This window comes from Trichosurus vulpecula, chromosome 7 (genome assembly GCF_011100635.1).
Source record: "Trichosurus vulpecula isolate mTriVul1 chromosome 7, mTriVul1.pri, whole genome shotgun sequence".
Taxonomy (NCBI): domain Eukaryota; kingdom Metazoa; phylum Chordata; class Mammalia; order Diprotodontia; family Phalangeridae; genus Trichosurus; species Trichosurus vulpecula.
In genome coordinates, this window is record NC_050579.1 from 158007801 (window position 1) to 158032083 (window position 24283).

Here is a 24283-nt window from a genome sequence, read left to right on the forward strand (position 1 = left end):
AATGGAGTCATGAAGAGTAGGACGTGACTCAACAATAATATATTCCTTACAATACCGAGAGTGCTTTCTAATAACCAACCTAGTTAAAGGGAGGAAGATTGATCAATAGAAGATGAATCTTTGGCCTTGGCAGCCCATGACTCTCGACATCAATGTGTGCTAGGAATGGGGAGATTAGATGCAAAAGCACCAGTTAGTAGAAGTTTAGAGAAATTTTAGTGTAATACCATGAGAACCAAGATTTGGGTGGTGGTAGGAAAGAGAAAGAGGGATGGAGTGAATCTGAGAGACATTCTATGAAGGATTTGACAGTCAGTCTAATATAGGGGACCAAGAGAGAGATGACTCAAAGGTTCCTGGCCTGGGAAAATGGAGCTCTGAAAGGGAATTAGAAACCATAGCCGACTTTAATGTATATGATGATTATCAGTTTGGTCTATAACATGTTGATTTTTAGGCTGAGGTACAATATGGGATTCTAATGGGACAGGTCCAGTGGACATTTGGAAAAAGGGTACTGCCTCACAGGTGAAAAGTCAGAGCTGGACACGGGGATTTCAAAATCAGCTACATAAAGACAATTGAATTCTACTAATGATTTTATTAATAATACTACATTCTGACTTAAACTGGTAATGTAAAACTAGAATCAGGGACTTTGTAATGTTCTTGTCCAAATTTTCATCTTTCATACACATGGTATTTTCTGTTCTATATAGGACTATTGCTGGGAAGACCACGGTTACTCTCTGGTTAATCGTCTTTATCCAGATGTGGGACAGTTGATTGATGAAAAATTCCACATTGCTTACAATCTGACATATAATACAATGGCAATGCATAAAGACGTAGATACATCAATGCTTAGGCGTGCAATTTGGAACTATATTCACTGCATGTTTGGAATAAGGTTAGTCTCTTAAAATGATATTCATTTTTAAGAAGAAAGTTGTTACCACTCAGACTATCCTTCCCTCTAAGTTGCCTTAAATACATCCTTTCACAGTATTTTTAGCCCATATTTAAATATAAGGTTATATATTCTTAAAGATCACTGACCTCTTAAAATAAGATTTTCTCTCCAATTTTATTGAAAGTCACACGTGGGTGTCTTACTGTATTTCGTAAACTATGGTATTTCACAGAAGTATAAAATTATTTTCTATAGATTAACATCACAGTCTTAGAGGAAATGAGGTTCTAACAATACAATGATTACAACCATTATTCAAGTGAAAATAAATTTTCCCAGTAATAAATTATACCTTTATATAGTATAAAGTACAGTGTCCCTACTTTTAACTCATTTGGCTTCTTCTGAGCTCCTTTGATTGCATGTACAGTAGCCATCCCAACCCCTTAAGTTGGGATCAAGCCATCCATCAGAAAATTTATAAAAATTTTATCAGAATAAAATCTCTCAAAGTCAATCCATCATCAAAGGGTGATTTGTTAATGGTGCACAGTGGAGAATAAACTCTGTCAGGTCCTACTAAACTAGAAAGATTTATAGTATGTGCCATGCAATGGTTTCTGTGTCCATAATCTGAGAACTGCAGGCAGAGCAAGGCAGGAACCAGACAAGAGTTTCCACTTCTGAGAGGGGAAAACCCCCAGGCAAAATTTCCAAATAAATGAAGATTTTCTTTGGTGCTTTTAATTTTTGTACTGTTTCTACTTCCTGGTACTCCCTCTCCTGTAACCCCAGGAGGTCAGTCCCCATGCTAGCTGTAATAGAAACTTGCAGAGAATATAGCCCTCCACCCCCAGTGTGTCCAGTGTTCGAAAATTGTTTTTCCTCTCTGCTACTCACAAATAAAAAATCCATGCAGTAGTAAGAAAATCATAATGCACATAGGTACTTAAATGTTAATTGACTGAATGTACAATGGAGAAAGCCAGTCTAACAGCTTTTTTCCCATTTGAAACAGATACGATGACTATGACTATGGGGAAATTAATCAGCTTTTGGATCGTAGCTTCAAAGTTTATATCAAAACTGTAGTCTGCACTCCTGAGAAGGCCACAAAAAGAATGTATGATAGCTTCTGGAGGCAATTCAAGCACTCTGAGAAGGTGTGTATTTTTATCTTGTTCTATTGACAGATTCTAAATTATTTTCACTTAGCAATTTATCTCAGGGCCCTTAAAACTCTCTAGTACTTATCACCTTTCTACCTAACCAAAAGAAAAGGTGACAGGGGTGCTAGTACAGGTGCTCCTCAGGAGAGAGCAGATTAGGGTCCGAGAATGGTTCAAGGGTGATAGCAGTGGGCTGGGTAGGCTGTGGCCTGCTTAAGAGAGATGACCACAGAACTAGGCACAGAAGAGTGAGGAGTTAATGCCACTGTGATTTTACATCGCAATAGCCTAGAAGACAGGAGGAGTGTTAGCATAAAATAGCCTTTACTTTTGGGGAAATAAGCAGGAACAGATGGGGCAGGGGTGGGGATCCTGCCACTCTTGAAATTGTCTTAATGGAAATTGCAGAACATTGAATGCTGGTATTTTGATAAAGCCGTGTGTAGTTGCATCCAAAGTTGTGTTAAATCTAGATGTTTTATTAAACACAAATTGAAGTTCAGAAAAGCTTTCCAAAAGAATACTAGTCATAGCTTTTTTGATTTGTTCCCTAGGAGAATGATACTATATTTCATTTAGTAGCCTGGACTTCAGTTAAGCATCATTGTGTTCACTTATAAACACAGTGAAACAAACATAAGTATCCAGATATCCAAGCCATTAATGTGGTATTTCTTTCATATTCAGGTTCATGTTAATTTGCTTCTTATAGAAGCTCGGATGCAAGCTGAACTACTTTATGCTCTGAGAGCCATTACTCGCTATATGACCTGATATCTTTACTCGGTTCAAAAAGTTGATGGAATGATCAGAAGATGGTGTCTACGAGGAGGGGAGGAATGGAGCCCCAGGACCAATGGTAGATGCAGCATTCACACCTCCATTGTGCCATGATTCCTTTAGTTTCTGCTCTTTACTGTGGGCATGAGCAGGCAGTGCTTGGCTCCTCCTTCAAGGTTAGAGCTGTGAAAAAGGGCTGCAGTTCACCGGCTTCTGCTTTATTACAGTTTGAGAAGCTGTGTAACTCTCCAAATCCCATTGCTTTTCTGATAAGATAACCAGAGTTGGAGCATGCCACAATGGGACTTGGATAATGACTAAAGCTTAGTGACGCATAAGGAATTTTAGAAGATTTTGGTGCTGCTCTTCCTGCCAGTAGAAAGAATTGGACTGGCTGCCCCAGTTAAGCTATTAGAAATACAGTGAACACTGCTACTATCTGAGCCTCTGTAATTTGTGTGGTTTAAAACAAAACTTGCATATGTGTTAATTTTAAATTTAAAAACCTAGACAAGCCTCACATCTCAGCAATGACCGTTTTGAAAGTTAACAGTTAATTTTCTTCACTGTAGTTTGCTTTTGAAAATACTATATAGGACAAGTTTTATTTTAAACATTTAGTTACTGTATGACAACAATTATGCTGGCCTTCCTAAGAAGATCGAGTCCTTCACAGTGCAGTCTTTCAGGAAAGTGCCTAAGCTACAAGCACTGCTGACAGCCACAGGACATGTTTCCTCGGGTAGTTTCTGACACTGGCGGGCAGGCAGGCAGCGTGCTGGAGTTTTGTGTCTAGCACCTCGACTGAGCAGTTCTAAGGGTATTATACCTATAGCCCCCATGTTGATAGTGGTGCAGGTCCTTAGTTAATAAAGCTGTAAAACATGTAGTATGGTAAAAACAAATTTCATTTACAAAAAAAAAATTGCTAACTTTGAAATGCAAACTGGTTTGGAAAATGTATTGAGAACTTTGTATTATGGAAGCGTGAACTGCTTTAAAGTCTGTCAGTATTATTGGTCTTTTTAAATAAAGGATAATTTTTTTCTCCATTTTTATCTCACTTTATTCATTCGTTCAACAGAAATGTATCAAATGCCCACGGGGTGCCAGAGCACTTTGCGAGGGAAAGATACAAAGTTAAGACACAGTCCCTGCTCTCTTGGAGCTTACAATCTAATATCAAGGCACAAACACATAACTTATTACACATAATAGTACATAAGTGCATCAACAAGTTGCAAAACAAAGTGTTCTATAAGTCTAAAGGGAATGAATGAGGACTTTAAAGGAAGGGCAGGAATGCAACAGGTGAAAAGGAATGGAGGGACATGGAATTGGAGCCCATCTGAACTGGTGCCATATTGAGGACCTTGAATGCCAGGCAAAGGAGTTTGAGAACTACTTGGTAGACAATGGGCACTGACTTTTATTTTTCGCAATTCATTTCCTTAAAACCATTGTTTTGAGTCTTTCAATATTCATATGGTAAACAAGATTACTGTTTCAGTGGTACCGTGCACACCTCCACTAAACAACCAGTTGCAGATGAATTTTTCCTCTCTGATAGTCGTAAACCAGGCCCGGAATAAAAAGCTGCAGCCATTCTAGTGAAATGAGAGATGTGTGCACCTTTATAATGATGTCAAAATTCTTTCTCTGGGAATTATTCTTGAGTTGTCTGAAATGAACCTTTGCTTGCAATATATTTTTAAAAGCTAAAAATAAAACTGTTAGGAACAAAAATAAAGCCGACATCAATCACATCTGTACAAGAGAGTTGAATTTCAGTTATGTTGTGGCCCTCCATCAGATAGAAACAACTTTTTCATGTTCAGAGAGTGCTCATATGGGAATACTGCATATAGTCTGGGGCAGATGTCCATGCCCTCAGTGGAGCTTACAGGAAAATACGCTGATGACACAAAATGTAAAAAACAAACATACAGGTACATGATCAGAGAATTCGGTTTAAGATTAAGTATAGAGATCATTCTTTTACATTTATCAGCAGAAAGATCCCTGTGTTTGTTTCCAGGTAAGTCAGTTTTCAGTAGGTCCTGCCCATTTAACCCTCCTTAAATTGGCTACTTGTCTATTTCAAGTAATGTAAATATCTGTGGTGGGACAAGCTAGCTAGTTAGTTTCACCAGTTTTTATATTCCCTGCCTCAAGACCCTCACCCCTCAAAAAATCACTAGTGAAGAATCAGAACATTTTTGCGCCTTAGCTTATGCAACAAAAGAACATAAGGCTGAATGATGGAGGATTAACTACTATAACCTTTGTCCACTTTGCTTTAAGCCACTTATTTGAAGATTTGATTTAATATCTGAATTTCTCTATCTTACCATTAATCTCAAACATGTATTCATTACCTGAACAGTATGTGCAATATGAAATTTAAAAAAAAACTATCACAGGTGCTTCCTGTTTCACAGTAATGGTTTTCCCCAATCTAAACACAGGATTTCTAATATTACTGTAATCTAATAGTAACCAGACAAAACTGGGAAAGGGAAAAACAGCTTTCAATCCTAGAGAATATTCTATACACAGAAAAGGTTTTTTCTTCCAAGGTAATCATGGAAAGACCCTCTCTGAGGTTTTTCAGGAAAAGAGATATGAAAACTCTTAATTTTCCATTTGTCATAAGGCCAAAGCCAGGTGAGTGACTAAGTTAAACTTTACAGTATAAAACTGAGCCAATTATCAAATTCCAAGGGAATTTAATTCTTCCAGTTGTTTAGACATTACAGGAAGATTACTAAAAATAATCTAACTGTTAAGTAGAAATGCTTTTCTGCATCTTCATGCTTCTTATCAAAGTCTGCCTACACATGGTACAAGGGAAAAGGGTCGGTGGAAGGCAAAAATTGGCTCTTCACACTTGGTCCTTTTTTCTTACTGTGTTTCTCAAGCCTGACCCAACACTCATACAAATTTAATAGTTTTTCCCTTGAGACTTACGAACCTAGGGAGATAGTCTTAGGAGGAAAATAATGATTATGTAAGAATATCAAACATTACCATTTGGAAAAAAATGTCTGAAAATTGTATGCCATTTTAAATGAGTTCCCCTTTATTAAAGGAGACTTCCTCATGTGAAGACTTTGGCCTCTGGATTGTTTTTGAAGGGACAAACTTAAACTCTGGCCAAATTATTCTAGAGTACAGTAAGGCTCAAAACCAGGTATCTGTGTCACACTGAGTAGAATGTCAGAGTCATAGAGTTGGAGGGATCTTAAAAATAATCTAACTTCCCCCCACCATACACACACATCCTTTTTTTTTAAATAGATGATGAAACTAAGACCCAGAGGATAACTTACATGACTTGTCCAACATCACCCAGATCACTGGTAGAGCTATGGCTGCCTCCTCAGGTTAGGCACAGACTAAATATTCTTCCATTAAGTTAAGTTCCAACACAATACGACATGAGTACACTTCCAAAACTCTTCATAGTCCCACTCCACACTCCACAAAAGCCCATTCAGTCCCTCGGATGCAGGTCTGGTATCTTAGCTATCTAGAGGAAACTTGGAGCTTAGGTTCCTTCTGATAGGCCTCATGTTCCAGTTTAGTCTAGGAGAGTTTGTCAACCAGGCCACTGCTCTAGTGATTTGTTAGGGATAAGCAGAATTGTGGATGAAATAACTAATAAAAGAAAGCTAGAATCAAACTTCATTTTCAAAGTAGTTTGATAAAAATGACTTTTCCTCTTTCTAGGACCTTTTTGTGACTAGTATTTTAAAGAGGGAAAAATATTAGTCTTGGTGGTTCTTTCTGTTTTTAGCATTTAGCAAAAGAGCGAACCCCTGACTTCACACAAAGCAGCATGCGAGTAAACAAAGTAACCAAAAGGAAAGGCAGTTGGCTTTGTCCAACTAGCCCCATTATGGATATTCAGTAATTTGGACAGGGCAGTAGCAAAACCAAAGCCTCCTTTCATTACGGATCTTGCCTTAAGCCTAACATGATCCCACCCCAACTCCCCTTCCCCCCCAAAAGCCACTGTATCAGAAAATGAATTCACAGCAGATAAACTGTGAATTAGCTAACTTGTTCATTTTTAAATGTGTTGCCATTTTAATACTACATTCTGACAGGGTTTCGTCTACAATGCACATCTCATTTAGTAATGAACAGATTAAACTGTTAAGAATTTAGATTCCAGAATGTGTGCTGTAGAAGAATTTTGAAAGACTGAAACTATTAAATCTTTGATAGAAGAATCATTTCATTAGAAAAATAATGAAAGTATTTTATCTTAAATTTCTTGAGTAGAAAGTTCATAACAGTTTACATTCATTTTTTATAATATATCGATTACTGCTCATTGCATTTAAGGCTACTCTCTAAAAATCAGTACCTGAGGATAAATGAATTGTTCCATATTTATTCATGAAAAAGTGTTTGAATTTATTACTTTTTATGAAAAGACCCGACTTGAATTCATCTTTATATTGTTAATCACCTACCAGACTTTTACCATATTAAAAAGAAGGAATAGGTAGAGGTTCAAGGAAGGTGTGATGGCTCTGAATACGTTTAAGAAGTTGTTGCGCCACAGGCTTGAATTCTGTTTCCCAATAAAGTTTGTGATAGTCTCTTAACTCTCTGTCAAAACTATAATCCAATGCTAGTTCTTCATCTACAAAGAGAAAAAAAAAAGTAGTAGCCATGACAAGTTCATGTTGACTTATGACTTGCTTTGGCAATCTAAAACAATCATATATTGCTTTTGTCCATTGACTATCCCCTTCTTCTCCTACCTGCTTCTGACTTTTACTTGTTAAGACCCATCCAAAAAGCTCCAGGCAAAAAGAAGGAGACTTAGAGGGCATCAGTGCATATCACTTATCAAATCACATCATAGTGAGAGCTGCTGATATTCGTAAAGGCTAAGGTTTATAAAGCACTTTGGATACATGATCGACCAGTTAGGTACTTAACTGTGCATCATTAGAGAAGGAAATGGTAAGCCACTCCAGTATCTTTGCCAAGAAGACCCCAAATGGGGGATTAAGAGTGGGACACGACAGCAAACTAACATGCATCATTATCTTTGGCTACTGTATGCGTTGTTCTTTTGAACTTCACAGATGAGCAGAGTCTCAAAGGGGGTAAGTGACGTGGTGATTCAACCAGTGAATGTGGGCAGGTATTCTAACAAATCCAACATTTATTCCACACTCCCACACTGCTTCTTAAATTTCCTCAATAAAGAATATTGTACCTTTACAGACAGAATACCTCAGGAGAAACAGCTCAAATTTGAATTCTCTGAAACCAAACCTTTCCTGGGTTTTACTTATTAAGGCTTCAGCACAAAGATAAAAGCTTCTACTCTACACTGACTGAAATCCTGGAGTGGGATTGAGATAAAATTGAATCCACATATTATATAGCAAAATAATCATTTTTAAAGTGCCAATGTATACCTTTACTTACTTAATCCAGGATCAAGGAGTGCTGAAAGCTTAAAACACTCAAGTAGCAATGAAAAGATAAGTGTGATTACTCAGACAAGGTATCTTTTCTCTGCCTATATTCCAAACAGGCCTACATTTCTCTACCTAATTTCCAGACTGGCATTTCTGCCTGCTTAAATGAAGTGTCTTCTCTCTATTTTTGAAGACTTGAGAAAAATTCTTTTAAATTTTTTTAAAATTTTCATTTCCTGGGGGAGTGACTTGAAATCAATATAATAAAACTTTACTAATGTAGGCTAGGTAGTCTAGTGGATAGAGCTCAGGTTCTGGAGTCAGAAAGACCTGAATTCAAATTCAGCCTCAGACATATTAGCTATGTAACGCTCAACAAGTCACTTAATTCTGTTTGTCTCAGTTTCTTCATCTGTAAAATGAGCTGGAGAAGGAAATGGCAAACCACTACAATATCTCTTTCAAGAAAAATCCATGGACAGTACGATCCATAGGGTCACAAAGAATCAAAAACCAATCAAGCAAACAACAGTAAAGTAGGCTGAATAGTAATGAAATGTCTTAATGAAATATCTGTAATTCCTTTTGTCCTCCCTTCTGCCCATCTAAATCTTACCTCTCCTTCTTTGGGACCCTTCCTCTGGCCAGCACTAGTCTCTTTCTCCTTTGAATTCCTATTGCACCAATTTCTATTGCTCAAGACCTTAAATGTTCTCTAATTGTCACCTATATAGGTTCTGTCTCTGGCTTTCCTGGAGGATACGAGTGGAAATCTGTCTTTTCACACCATATCACACCATTAAAAAAAAAAAGACAGCCCCAGCTTTCATGATTTGTCTTCTAAAGCATATGTGTAAATGGGTTTAAAAGACAAAATGCATTTTCTCATAGAAATAACACTAAATGGTACTTAGACTTTTTTGGCCAGCTCATTTAACACTTAATTTACTTCAAGTACAATAATGTATTAATAATTAGTAATACAGAAACTAACTGAATCTAAAAAAATGCATGTAGGAAACAATGTAACATTTCTAAGGGAAAATGCATTCAAACTTGTAACTTGGAATGCCAGTAATACAAGCCCCCACCTCCATCTTTAAATTCCAGGTTAACTAAAGTGGGGTGGGAGTTGGGGTGGAGTAGAGACAGAGAAAGGAAAGAAGAGGTTTGGTTGGTTGCTTTGGGGAATGAGGGTAAGGAGCTATCAGATCAGGGTCTCCTGCCAGTGTAAATCCTTAGGATACTTCAGCTTGAACTACTGAAGAGTCATTCACCTTAGATTTCACAAGACAAAGCAATTGCAAATATTCCTAATGACTTTGGAGAGCTGGTTTTTCATTTAACCAAAGGCAACAAGAAACACCACTTCTTCTTGCCCTGAATATGAGAAAAAATAACCAGACCTCTATTAAGATAATTACAATTTTAAACACTGACATCCAGCGGATATAGAGACTGCTAGATTGTTGTTCAGTTGTGTTCAACTCTTTGTGATACTGTGGACCATACTATCCATGGAGTTTTCTTGGCAAACGTACTGGAGTGGCTTCTCATATCCTTCTCCAGTGAAAGAAACTAAAAGTTTGTTGACTACTCAGATGGCTCACTCTGGCTTTCTTTAAAAAACATTACAAGATGAAGTAGGCAGCCAATATTAAATGACATTACAAAAAATTCTCTAAAAATGACTACAGATGAGCATTCTCTTTAGAATCATCTCTCTTAAGTGTAATCACATTTTCAATGAGTTAAGAGTCAAGGGCAAAGTAAATACCAAATTTGAAGAAAGGTTATAAGACCAGAAGACAATGATGGGACTACGGAAGGTCTAATTTGACATGTTCGAATAAGCCATCAACTCTGAAAAATGGGAAATGAAAACACGTAAAGACATTTATTCTCTCACTATTTCTAAGATAAATTTAGCCAACACAAAAATAGTAGGTGCAATACGGAAGCTGAAACAGCCTAAAAGACTTCTCAGCAAGTACACAGGCAGGTAGACAAATATCTAATCTCCTTGTCAAGCAGGGAGACATGATTAAAAAAAAAAAAAGCTCACACCAATCTGGAATAGAAATTATGTAAAACATCATGGAAGAGAATTAAAGGTTACAAGCAGTATCACCTCATAAAATGGGGGCAAGAACATGAAGAAAAAAGGAGCCTATAGAGAGATTGTTGTGAGATCTACCCAAGTCAAATTATCCTGCAAGCATTTACAGATGAAATCAGGACAAAAGAAATGGGAATTTAAACAGGATTGCCAGTTTTTCCATGTATTTCTCCCTCTTTTCCACCATCTCAAAATTATTAACATGTCATTCCTTATTCTCTACTTTGCCAATCTCTGAACAAAAAAGCCTGTTCTGCTATTTATCAAGGCCAACCTCCCTTCTTGTGTCTCCATCTCCCTATCTCCTCCCATCTCCTCTGGCAGCTTTTCTCTTCCATCACTACCCTCACCCATCCACTGTCCTAAATATTGCTGTTTCTACTGACTCCTTTCCTGCTGCCAACAAAAATATCTAAAATTCTTCCATCTTCAATAAAACTAACCCTTTGTCTTATCCTTTATTTCTCCTTATATTCACTGCCTTTTACCCCCTCACACGCCCCCCATTCATTTCCTTTAGTTTTTTTTTTTTTATTTTCTTTGTATTCTGAACTGAAACACCAAACAAAATGAGCCCTCAGTGTAGCCGGCTGTGAAAGAGCAGATCTGCATTTCGTAGAGTGCGCCTCCTTTTAAGCAAACAACACATTTATCTTTCCAAAGCTGTCCTATTCATCTGTGACTCCCGATTGCTTCTGGCCTTCCTTCTAGTGTGTTTTTTTTTTCCTTTTCTTGTAAGCAATACAGGAAAAATCCTATCACTATTCTCCCTCTTCCTGCGGCCTCTCTTCTCCTTTCCCCAACTGAAAAGAAAAAAGAAAAACAACTCCCCCAAAATGTTCATGGTCAAGGACAATAAATTCTTACGTCAGCCATATTCAAAAATGTACGTCTCACTCTGCATCTTGAGTGTACATCCCTATCAGAGATGAGTAGCATGCTCCATCATCAACTCTCTGGAATCAGGTGGCATCAGTACAGTTCTTAAGTCTTTAAAAGTTGCTTGTCTTTACAATGTTGTTTTTATAAACTGTTCTCCAGGTTCTGCCCACTTTACTTTAACATCAGATCATAAAATTCTTCCTAGGTTTCTCTGAAACCATCCCCTCCATCATTTGTTATGGTGTAATATTCCATTAATCTCATGTACCGTAATTTGTTTAGCTGTTACACAACTATATTATAAGATGCTTCCTTCATTTCCAATTTTTTGCCAGTACAAAAAGAGCTGTTATTATTTTCATCATTATGGATCTTTTTCCCCTTCCTCCAATCTTGTTGGGGCATAGATCTAGTAGTAATGGTATCTCTGGGTTAAAGAGCATTCACAGTATGGTTTTCCAGAATGGCTGGACCAATTCACAGCTCTATCAACAATACATCGATGCACTTGTTTTCTGGAAGCCTTTCCAACTCTTGTCAGTTTTCTTTTTTCTCACTCAGCTTTGCCAATCTGATGGGTAACAGGTGGAATCTCAGGGTTGTTTTAATTGGCATTTCTTTATTAGTGATTTGAAGCATTTTTCTTAAATGTGTTGATGGCTTGGGTTTTTCTTCCTTTAAAATTACCTGTTTGTATCCTTTGACCAATTATTAATTATGGAATTACCCTTGTTCTTGTAAATTTGAATCAATTCCTTACATATCTGGAAACGAGACTTTTATCAGAGTAACTTGCTTCAATGATTTTCCCCCAATTAATTGTTTCCTAACTTTAAGTGTACTGCTTTTATGCAAAAACTTTTAAATTTTAGGTAATCAAAAATTTTATCCATTTTATATATCCATTTTATCTTATGTAATTCTCTAAATTCTTCTCTACATTCCTTGTTTGATTATGAATTCTTCCCTTATCAATAGACCTATAAGGTAATTTCTTCCTTATTCTTTACTTCCTAATTTGTTTATTATGTGACTTTTTATCTCTAAGTCATGATTCACTTAGAGATTATCTTGGTATATAGTATGAGATGATAGTCTATACCTAAATTTCTTCCAGATTGCTTCCCAGTTTTCCTTATAGTGGAATCTTTAGGTTTATCAGACAGTATACTATGTGGTCCATTTGCTTCTGTGTCTTGGATAACTGACTCATTGTGCAACCTCTCTATATCCTACTCATTTCTCAACCCCTTGCAATATGGTCTCTCATCTCTCCACTAGAATTTCTCTCTGCAATGTTACCAATGCTCACTTAATTGCTAAAGGCAATTGTCTTTTCTCAGTCTTTATCCTTTCTGACCATTCTGCAGCATTCGACACAATGGCTCCCTCCTCCTGGATCCTCTTTTTTTCATGGATCTTCGTAGTTCACCTCCTACCTGGCTGGCTGTTCCTTCTTAATTTTCCTTGATGGATCATCATCAATGCTGAACCTCTATCTGTAGGTGTTCCTTGGACTTCCATCCTGAGCCCTCTTTTTTCTGCATTCTTTCTCATGGTAATTTCACCAATTCTCAAGCAGATAGCACCCAGAAATATATAGAGAGCCCTTGTCCCTCTCTTGAACTCCAGCTTCACATTACCTCATTAGATATTTCCAAATGAGTGTTCTATAAGCATATCACAGGGGCAGCTAGGTAGCTCAGTGGATAGAATGCCAGGCCTGAAGTCAGGAAGACTCATCTTCCTGACTTCAAATCTGGCTGCAGAAACTTACTAGTTGTGTGACCCTAGGCATGTCAATTAACCCTGTTTACCTCAGTTTCTTCATCTATAAAACGAACTGGAGAAGGAAATAACAAACCACTCCAGGAACTTTGCCAAGAAAGCCCCAAATAGGGTCATGAAGAGTTGGACGTGCCTCAAAAACAACTGAACCACAAAAACAATTGACTAAAAACATGACACTCGTGTCCAAATTGGGGCTCATTACTTACCCCTTCCCTAACTCACCTCTCACCCCAATTTTCCCATGTCAATCAGAGACAAGAAGGTCAAATACTGAAGATGAAGCTTAAATATTTTAGTCACATAAAGAAAAGACAGGACTCACTGGAAAAGGCCCTGATGTTGGAAAAGACTGAAGGCAAAAGGAAAAGGGGAGGCAGAGGATGAGATGGATAATGTCATGAAAACAATGAACATGAACTTGAACAGACTTCAAGAGATGGTGGAGGACAGAAGGGCCTGGTGTGCTATGGGCTATGGAGTCACAAAGAGTTGGACTTGGGGCAGCAAGGTGGAGCAGTGAATAGAGCACCAGGCCTGGAGTCAGGAGGACCTGAGTTCAAATGTGACCTCAGACACTTGACAAGTACCAGCTGTTTGATCTTGGGCAAGTCACTTAACCCCAAGTGCCTAGCCCTCCCCCATCCAAAAAAAAACAAAAAAAACCAGAGTCCAAACACCACCACCAAAGGTGCCATTTTCCTTCTAGTCACAAAGATCGCAATAGAGTCATTCTCAATTCCTCTCTCCATTGTTCCACCAAATCTTATTAGTTACCAAATCTTGTCAATTCTACTTCCACATCTGTTGCATTTTTCCTCTTTACTCACACAGCCACCAGCCAAGGAAGGTCCTCATCCATCACCTCTCACTGAAATAGCCTCATTAGTGGTCTTCCTGCTTCCAATTTCTCAAGAATCACAAGATTTAGAGTTAGAAAGAACCCCTCTCAGCCTTCTAGTCCAATTCCCACTATAATATGCCCGACAAATGATCAGCCAGCCTCTTCTCGAAGCCCTCCAATGAGAGGAAATGCAAGGCAGCTTATTCCACTCTGGGACAGCTCTAATTGTTATGGAGTTTTACTGACATCAAGACTAAATTTCCACTTTGTAATGTCTACTTCTTGCTTCTGGTTCTGCCTCCTGGGACCAAACAAAACAAATCTGATCCCTCTTCCACACAAGAGCACTTCAGAATATTTGAATAAGAGCATTATGTCATCTCTATGAGTTCTCTTCTACAAGCTAAGCATCCCTAATTCCTTCAACTCAGGGCCCATCACCATCTTGGTTGCTCTTCTCTGGATCCTTATGATCCCATCAATTTCCTTCCTCCTTGTGGTACCCAGAACTAAGCACAATACTCCTGTTGTGATCTGTCCAGGGCAAAGGGGCTATCACCTCTTTAGTCTTGGAAGCTATGCTTCTCTTAAATGCAGTCCAAGGTGACATTGACTTGTTTGGCTGCCATGTTATAATGTTGATTCAAAGTGAAGGTGCAGTCCATTAAAACCCCCATATCTTTTTCAAACAGGGCTGTTATCTAACCATGCCTCATCTATCATTTCCCTATGAAGCTGATTTCTGAATCCAAGTGTAAGACTATATTTATCCCTATTGAATTTGATATTTTTAGATTCAAGCCAATGTTCTAGCCTGTTAAGATATTTTTGGTTCCTGTCATCTCCTCTCCAATCTGACATCCACAAAGCTGCCAAATTGATATTACCAAAGCAGAGGCATGACTGTGCCACTCATGCTCAAGAAACTCCAGGGGCTTGCATTGCCTTTGGGATAAAATCCAAGTTCCTCAGTGTGACATTTAAAGCCCTGCACAATCTGGTTCTAACCTACTTTTCCAGGATTTTTATGTATTACACCTTTTCGCAAACTATATTCCAGGCAAACTAGCCTTGCAAATAACAATCAGTCTATGGTCTTCCTGACTCTTTGTACATGTACATGTCCGCCACACCTGGAATGCACTCCTCACTTCCACTTCTGGGAATTCCTACATCCCGTAAAGCCTCGGTTCAGGTGTCGCACATGATTGGAGGCTTCTCCTGCTCTACCCAGTTAAGTGCGGGGGGCTTCCCCTCCCAATATTATTTCATATTTACTTTGTGCACATTTTATATTTATTTACCCATGTTCGTGTTTTTCACTACAGTAGAAAGTAAGCTCCTTGAAGTCAGGGCTATTTATTTGCTGAGTAAAACAAGGAATGAATATTAGACAAGTTAATCTGATTCTAGTTCAAAAAAGGAAAACAGAAAAACAGAACAGACTAGACAGGAAGAATCAGAAATAACTGAACTCAATAACCCAGTGTTACAATAATAAAACGCAAACATAAATTACCTAAGGAATCTTACCTATTTGGAAAGAATTGCTGGGAAAAGTGAAAAGTAGTCTAACAGAAATTATATTTAGACCAATATCTTATAAAATATGCCATAATAAACTGAAAATGGAATAGTGATCGCTATGCTAAATATTATTAAATACAAATATATCAAATTAAAATATGAAATATAAGTATATTAAATGTTAAAGGTTATACCATTAAAAATAGAGTACAACCAAATCAGGTACCTTTTCACATCTATGGTTTAGGGGGTAAAAAACCAAAGGGCAGGGTTAGTTTTTCAAAATATAATGGAAAATTTTTGACTTCATAAGACTGAAAAACTTTTGCACAAACAAATGAAACTAGAATAAAAAGTGACACAATATACTAGGGGAAAAGTCTTTGTAATAAATAATTCTAAGATTCTGATATGTCTGAGATTCAAGATAACTAACAGAAATACGTAAGATCAAAGGCCATTCCTCAAAAGCGATAAAAAGATATGAAAAAAAAACGATTCTCAAAATAAAAATTGCAAACTATCAGCAAAACATTGTTCCAAATAACTAATAATGATAATCAGAATAGTTTCTCAAGGTTCACCTCACACCCAGCAAACTGGAAAAGACAAAAAAAAACCAACTAGAAATTGGCAGCATTGGAAAGTTTTTGGAAAGATGAATACTAATGCACTTTTGATGGAGTTGTGAACAGGCAAAACCATTCTGGAAGGCAATTTGAAATTATATGAAGAAAGTAGCTAAAATATCCATACTTTTTTGACTCAAAGGTTCTACTGTTAGGCGTATATGCCCAAGAGAGATAATTGATTTAAAAAAAAGGGGGGTGGGGGGAGAGCAGGGTCTTATGGACCCCAAAATACTTTATAGCAGCACTTTTTGGTTAGCAAAGAACAAGAAACAAAAGTGCTGTTAAAAGTACTTTGGTGACTATAAATATCTAGAAACCGAAGATACAAATACAAAAGTGAGAGCATCAGCTCTTTAGAGCTGACATTTTAATTGGTGGAGACAACACATTCAGGAGAACAGCGGCCAAGAAAGGGAGTTTTGGTTTGGGAAGGCACAGAGATGGTGACTGCAGTCATGGTGTAGTTGAATTTTTAAGAAAATTCCAGTAGCAATAGTAGTATTCAACTGATTAATATATACAGAGCAAGAGGTAGGGTTTGGTGGAGATGGATGGAAAGGCAGATAGCGAGAATCCTGGTTTGGTCCTGATGTCCTGATTAATGGTGGATGGGATTTGTAAAGCCCTAAGTGTGGGGGGAAAGACAGGTTAGGGAAATCCTATGAGAATTCCAACAGTTTAAAAATTATCTTGATATCTTTTCCCTGGATATTGCAAGCTGATCTTACAAATGTGATTTGCCAAATCAATTTCAGTTTTCAGTCTATTTTGTCAAAAGTTCTCGCTGGACAATATTAATATACATAATTTCTCCATTAATATACATACTACTCCAAGGAAGTAACATAAAGCACCTAGACCAAAAAAAAAATCGAACCACAGATACATACATAGACAGATAGGATACAAAAATATATTTTATACTTTAAATGCAGTGAAAAAAATTACTTAAGAAGGTAGAAATATTTCTTAAGAAATAAGTAAAAAAACCTTTAAAAAACAACTATACATTGTGCCAGCATTCATCCTTTTCTCTAACACAAGAATACACATCTGGTTTACTTAGAGCAAAAGTAAAAACATAACTGGATGAAGACACTATGGTATTACAAAATTAGTTTATAATCTTGCCTAACAACTTCAGACAAGTGTTATAAGAACACCTACGAAGAAATATAGACAAGGGATACTGACTAGAAATTACATGATCTGAATTATATGACTTGAGTTCTAACTCTGCCACTAACTGTTTGGCTTTAGAAAAATTGCTTAACTACAAGAGACCTCAAGAAGAATCTTCTCATCCGTCAAATGGATATGATTATCTGTTCTAGATACCTCAGAGTCGTGCAGATCAAACGAAATAATATGTGTGAAACCACTTTGAAAACTATACAATGCTATATGAATGCCAAGTTATGGCAGTACTTATGCTAATGTTCCAAATATCCTTTCATTCTTGTAGAAATACATTTGCACATCTTACACACCTCATCTCATATATATACCAGAGTGTGTCAAAGTGATCATTTTTCAACATAGGTACACAGGAACTTGTGGCTCATTCGCTGTAAAATCCTTACCTAAAAATGATGACAATAAGACTAAGAGTGCATTTGTGTCCTCATCTCCAAAACACGACGAAGGATTCGGGACATTTTCACTATAATTCCATAATGTTTTACAAACCAAGCAGGCCAGCTGCCAATCTGTAGGGCCAAAGTCTCTTAAACAATCCACTAACCTGTTTTGGTGAAAGAAAGAGGATTCAATTCAGTTCCATTCAACAACAATATGCCATATGCTGAGCACACTGACAAGTTCTAGGGGAGATTAAAAAAAAATTAAAACTGACACACAGACCTTACACAGTTACCTTACACAGTTCCATCTGGGAACTTGAGATATAAAGGGGGAGGGGTAAACTATGTAGAGTGATGAACATAGGAGTCATTTAAAAAAATGGTCATATTTACCTTTTGGTTATATTTTAAACATATATAATCCATGTCAAGTTTAATCATGTTCTAATTAATTGATTCACTTCTAAAACAACAATTATAATCTTTTTCTATGAGCAATCCCCTTCTTTTGGAGGTTGTGAAAGAGGAAATGGAACAATAGTTCTGTTGGCCCCCTTCCCCCTTCCCTGCCTCAAAAGGTTCCCCAAAAGGCCTTGGGCAATTGGGCACTAGACCCTGAAGCTTGACTTTGATTGATCTTCATTTGAACTCCCCTCAACATACTCAGCAACTGATACCAACACCCCCACCCTGCCACAGGCTCACACCATCACTACTGCTTCACACACACTCTTCTCATTGTTCCCACCAAAGCATGAGACATGGAGAAATAATTAACAGCACTTCCTCATGTAAAAATTGGGGCCTTTCAATCAGGAAGTAGTCTCTTTTAATTAAAAATGACAGAAACTGCCACTGTCTCCTAAATACAAAGTCCTAATATGTTTTGAACTGTGTCTTTTAACTCACTTTTTAATTCCGCCCCCTTCTTTTAGGATTACACGCTTGTCTTTGTCAACAGTGAGGTTTAGGAGAACTCCACAGGCAGAAAAGCAAATATCTTGGTGCTTAGCATCCAGCAATGCAATCATAAATTTGTAGACTGAACAGGAAAAATAAAGGGCAGAACAAAGAGAAGACAAACATAATAGCAAAATCTCAAGACATACAGTCTCATTTTTTCAAAAAGGAAAGTGGGAAGGACAAATGCCTTGTCAGTGATGGAGCAAAACACAGAACCCAAGCCTACTGACTTAGGATATTTTTCCCAAGGCATTAATAGGGCAATAGTTAATTAATTAAATCTAATTAATTAATTTTCAAAAGTAATTAATAAGAGTAACAACAAAGACCACTTATTTGCAAAGCACGTTATGGTATAAAGCACTTATACTTGTAGGTGGACACATGGTATGGTTTAGTTGAAAGAGCACTGAACTTGGAATCAGCAAGTAGATAAGGTGAGATTGCAGTTAAATGAAAGGGGGGAATAACATAGGAGGGGGAAATCTGTTAGAGAGGACTGGATGGTATGGAATCACTTGTGCACATAGAGGGGTTAGCTTTGGCAAGGAGAACAGCCACCTCTTCATGTGAGATGGGAGTAAAGGAGATGGTATCAGAAGGCATCTGAGTGATGACAGATGGAAAGTGTAGAAGAGGGAGCTCCTGACGAATGGCCTTAATTTTTTCAGTAAAATACAAGGCAAAGTTCTTATTTGAGAAGGGAGGAGGAGGGGAAGGAAGAGATGGAGACACAGGAAATTTGTGGAAGAATAAAAAGGTTTGAAAGAACCACTGTAATGAGTGGGATAGCGAATTAATTAGGGAGATATATAAAAGGACTGCTTGCCACAGTGAGGGCTTAGTTGAAGTTATGTAATAAATCTGTAGTGGACACAGTCAACACAGTTTCATGATTTTCTCCACCTCTGTTCAACAACATGTGTACTGGAACCTTCAAAGGCAGCAGATGTTAGGAGTGATCCAAGGCAGGGTCTTGGCAGGGCAAGATCAGTGATATGAGAAAGAAAAAAGCGACTCAAGAGAACGGTGTAGAGTTGAACTGGTTCACCAGTCGGTCACGATGGGGCAAGAAGCTAGTGACGGGCAGCTAGAGAACTGAGATCCAGGTACTGGAAGTCATGATGCAGGTAAACAGCAGCATTTGAAGTGAAGGCAAGAGGAGAGTTAGAATGATGCTATATGTGATCAGATAAGGGAATCCCACAGTTCATTAACATGCAAGTGATACATCTGTGGGTGATGGCAAGATCAAGAATCTGACCATCTTTCCATGTGGCTGAGGTTAGGGTAGAGTAAGAGGTCTTATGAAATGAGTAGGCTGAGGCATGCAAAGTTAGGGGGTTTGAAGAAATATCAAGATACACACACACACACACACACATATGTATATATATATATGTGTGTGTGTGTATATATATAGATATAGATATAGATATAGATATAGACTGAAGTCCCCCAACATGAAGGCAAGAGAAAAGAACTATAAATCAGGCACTTAACTGATTGGAAAAGAAGGAGAATATCTAGGAGATCAGTAGGAAAGAGCTGCTGGAATTTAGAGTGGATGCTAGATATAGACTGAAGGAAGAGAGGTTCCTGAGTGGTGAGGACAGAGGACTAGCCTGGAAGTGGAATGGGGAGCAAGAAATATTCCAACTAATCCACCTCCACCAGGTGGTAAGTCAGGGAGGAGGAGTAAAAATGCAGTTAGGGAGACTGCATCATTAAGAGGAAGCCAGGACTCAGTGTGGACCAGAAGACAGAAGGAATGAGAAAAGAAATAATTTAAGATGAAAGCAATTTTATTGCCTATGGAGCAAGCAGGCCTAAGAGAACAGTGGGTAGCTTTGGGGTTGGGACACTGGGGGTGGAGATGAGAGGGCTTGAAGAAATAAGGAATCAGGTGGTGATAACGGGGAATGGGGTCTGGATGATGACTGATGAGGGTTTAGAATCACTGGGAGGGGAAGGGTATGATGGGGGAGTGTTGGTTTTTGATCAATAAGGGAATATTTTAGATAGATATTTCAATGTCCACAGGGTGGTCCACAGACCTCAGGGTGTAGTCTCACCTATATTAAATGAGAATATTGCTATATTAAATCTGATTATAGGAAATACTTCTAGTATAGCCCCAAAATGATGGTATTTTCAATTTACACCAATATATTTTTCTTGTAAAAATTTAAATTTTTGTTAATTTTTATTTTGTATGTCTGTTTTAGTCATTCATCTATTCAGTTTTACAAGCATCATCCCCGTCTCCTACTCCTCTCCCCCTCCACTGAACAATAATAGAAAATAAAGAGAAAACTGAGAAAAATATTCATAGTCTAGCAAAACAAATTCCCATATAGACCATGTTTAAAAAATGTGTATCTAATTCTTCATTTTCAATCCATTACCTCCCTTGCAGGAGGTGGACGGCCTGTTTCATTCCTTTGGGCTTCTGATTTATCATTGCATTCAGGAGAGTTCTAAAGTCTTTCAAAGCCATTTTTCCTTTGAAAGAGACCTCATTCTTCAGGGTAGTGTAGCAATATGGTGCCTAATATGGCAGTCCTTGAACCATATATCTCCTAGGGTTGTTTGTGAGGCAACTGTTCTTGCAAACTTTAAGGTGCTACATAAATGTGAGCTATCATCACTGCTATTATCACTGGACACAAACACACCATGTTGGAGCATCTTCTGTGCTCCCACCGGCCAATGAATTTCAGGCCTAAGCTAAAACTTCACACTGGAGGGAAACAGTGTAAAGGAATGGAGATAAGAAGTTTTGGGGTCTGAGATGCCCAGCCTAGAGCCAGGAAAGAGGAAAGGGGGAGCTCTGGCTGCTACCCTGGAAGCATTACCACTGCCTCTACCCTTCTGTATGCTTGGCCCTCATGCCATCCACACCTCCTAAGGGAAAGAAGAAAGAAGAAGTCTCTTTGTCTAGGAGGAGGAAGGGAAAATACGGATTTTAAAAAAGGGTGGTATCTCTGCTACTCCTCACCTCTAAGAATTCTGCCCTGACCACAGCTTGATTTGCAAGGGTCAGAAGAGAATCTCTACTTCAAGCTACGGCCCTGGGCAGTTTCAAGCGAAGGTCTCAGCAAGAATGTGCCAAGCTCTGACCTAATCCCTGAAAAATCAACACTAGAGATGAAAGAAGTATAACAGTTAGTAAAAGGAATGCACTCAGCTTGGACTCGGGCAAAATAGACAGCCCAGCAGTTAGCCAGTTGATAAATATTTATTGAGCCCCTACTATGTGCCAGGCACTTGTGCCAAGTGCTGGAGATACAAAGAAAGGTAAAAGACAGACAGCCCCTGCTCTCAAGGAGGCCCTGATCTAATGGAGAAGATGACATACAAACAACTATGTACAAACCAGATAAAAACAGCGCAAATTGGATACATTGATAGAGGGAAAGCACTGGAATTAATAGGAATTGGGAAAGGCTTTGGGCAGACAGTGGGATTTTACCTGGGACTTGAAGGAAATCAGAAAAGCCAGAAAGCAGAGATGAAGAGGGAGAGCATTCCAGGCATGGGGACCAACCACTGAAAAATGCCTGGGAGATGGAGTGTCTTGTGTGAGGAACAGCAAAGAGACCTCTATTGCTAGATCAAAGAGAACGTGGAGGGGTGTGTAGAGTATAAGAAGACTGGAAAGATTCGGGGTGGGGAAAGCCAGGTTACGAAGAGCACTGAGCGCCAGAGGATTTAATACTTGATCCTGGAGATAACAGGGAGCGTCCACTGGTGTTTAATGAGCTTGTGTTGGGGGAAGTGGGGTAAAGAGCAGGTGATGTGGTCAGACCTGCCTACCCCTCACTGCTAGGAGGTTAGCCATAAAGCTTTGTACTTAAAAGTAGGATCGTGGCATGCTAAATCTAACCCAGAAACCACTTGACTAATGCAAAAGTCAAAGCTAAATTGGCAAGAGGTATTTGCTAATGAATTTGTGCCATGTACTCACCATTTTTCTGTACAATGAAGTCACAAATCTCATCATATTGGGAAAGATTGCCAAAGACTCGCACAGCCTCCAGGATTCCATCCATGTTGCTGCTCATTAGAAGTTTTAAGAGCACTGATTTTGATTTTTTTAAGGAAACAAAGTAGAGGTAGTTAAGAAATGCTTCACTTCTGTAGCCCTTAAAACACCAATATCATACTAAATTCAAGTAACTGAAAAGTACAAAATCATATTAACAAAACCAAACAGTGAATTACTATGGCAAGCAGATTTTTAGTTTTGCTCTTAGAAATGAATTAGGCTCTTTTTTTTTTTTGCATTTCAATTGAATAAAAATACTACTGGCTGTACGTAAATAACAGAATCAAATGGTTAGAGAAGCACTTAATTAACCCCAAGTGACTCGGAACTTTACATTCGGCGATGCGCAGCTTTCGGTCCTGGATGATGGAGTTCTTTACTTGGTAGAACGACAAATTGTTGATTGTGGCTGTAGCATTGATGACCAGTTCCTCACATTCGTCAATTGATTTATACTCTGGAAAAAAAAAACACAACGGAAGTAAGACAGGAAACCACTCACCACAGCCAGAGGACAGAGCACATCACAACTTCAATGCCAGACGTAATCTGCCCTCTGAAAGTTTTATTTAGGATTCATTTTCTAAGGCTAGAATCAATCAATCAACAGGTGTGCTATTTTTTTAATTCTCTAGTTTGTGCCAAGGCACCATTTTAGGCGCTAGGGAAAAAATTTTAAAAACAAGACATTCATAATAATTCCTTACATTTGTATTGTGCTTTATGGGATGTCTCATGTGATCCTTAACTCTAATCCTGTGAGGGAGGTAGGATGGGTATCGTTTTTCGGCTCCAGAATTTTATGTCACTATGATCTGATGATCCTCCATTTTAAAGATGAGGAACTGGGGCTCAGAAAGATTCATATTATCATAGGTTCTTTAGATCTTGAGATACAAAGTACCTTGGAAGCCATTTAGTATAAACTTTGTCATTCTACAGATGAGGAAACCGAGGCCCAGATGGAGCAACTTGGCCAAGACCATGCAGAAGATAAACAGGAGGGGCAGACTCTGAACCTAGGTCCCTGGTACAATGCATTGTTCTTTCACTTAACCTTCCTTTGCCTGAGATCCGTGGCCTTTGAGGTCTCTCCTGCCTTTGAGGCCTGAAGCTCACTACCAGTATATGGAAGACTATTTTTCCCCCCAGCATAAGTTAAATATCTCTTTCTTCCCTAAACTAGTTTGCTTATACATTTATTCACTGGAAGTGCTAAAAAGTAATAAAACAGTAATAACAGAAAGAAGCAGCAGAAATATAACTCTAATTTTAGCACAATGTTAAGATTCAGAAACACAAAAGGGGTGTATTTATTAGACCACTTATTCTGATGCAAATTTGCACCCTCTCTCAAATTGGCTTGTGAAATCAAATTCTAAAGGGAACCTCGGGAACCATTTTATTCATTTCCTATTTGTTCCATATGAAATTCTATGCAAAAGCTATTCCAACCCCACCACAATCACCCTTCTCAGTAGGTGAACTCCTCCCCTTCTACCTTGCTGAGATTGAGGCAATCCATTGAGAACTCTCTCACCCTCCCTCTTCTCCATCTTAGACAGATACTCAAATATACACT

The 24283-nt window shown here is 38.2% G+C and overlaps 2 protein-coding genes across 3 annotated transcripts in view; one reads left to right on the forward strand and one right to left on the reverse strand.

Annotated features, from left to right (window-relative positions):
* The window catches only part of SESN1 (sestrin 1), a 123697-nt gene extending 119783 nt beyond the window's left edge, over positions 1–3914 (forward strand). For both annotated transcript variants that reach the window (XM_036767013.1, XM_036767014.1), the window contains exons 8-10: positions 720–910; positions 1932–2076; positions 2770–3914. In XM_036767013.1, coding sequence (XP_036622908.1) covers positions 720–910; positions 1932–2076; positions 2770–2856 — 423 coding nt within the window. In that variant the 3' untranslated portion in view covers positions 2857–3914. The remainder of the gene's footprint in view (positions 1–719; positions 911–1931; positions 2077–2769) is intronic.
* A 3331-nt stretch (positions 3915–7245) lies between these two features.
* The window catches only part of ARMC2 (armadillo repeat containing 2), a 171502-nt gene continuing 154464 nt past the window's right edge, over positions 7246–24283 (reverse strand). Inside the window, exons 14-18 of the mRNA XM_036765854.1 lie at positions 23036–23158; positions 22621–22734; positions 18597–18729; positions 17688–17848; positions 7246–7519 (exon numbers count right to left, since the gene is read on the reverse strand). Coding sequence (XP_036621749.1) covers positions 7362–7519; positions 17688–17848; positions 18597–18729; positions 22621–22734; positions 23036–23158 — 689 coding nt within the window. The 3' untranslated portion in view covers positions 7246–7361. The remainder of the gene's footprint in view (positions 7520–17687; positions 17849–18596; positions 18730–22620; positions 22735–23035; positions 23159–24283) is intronic.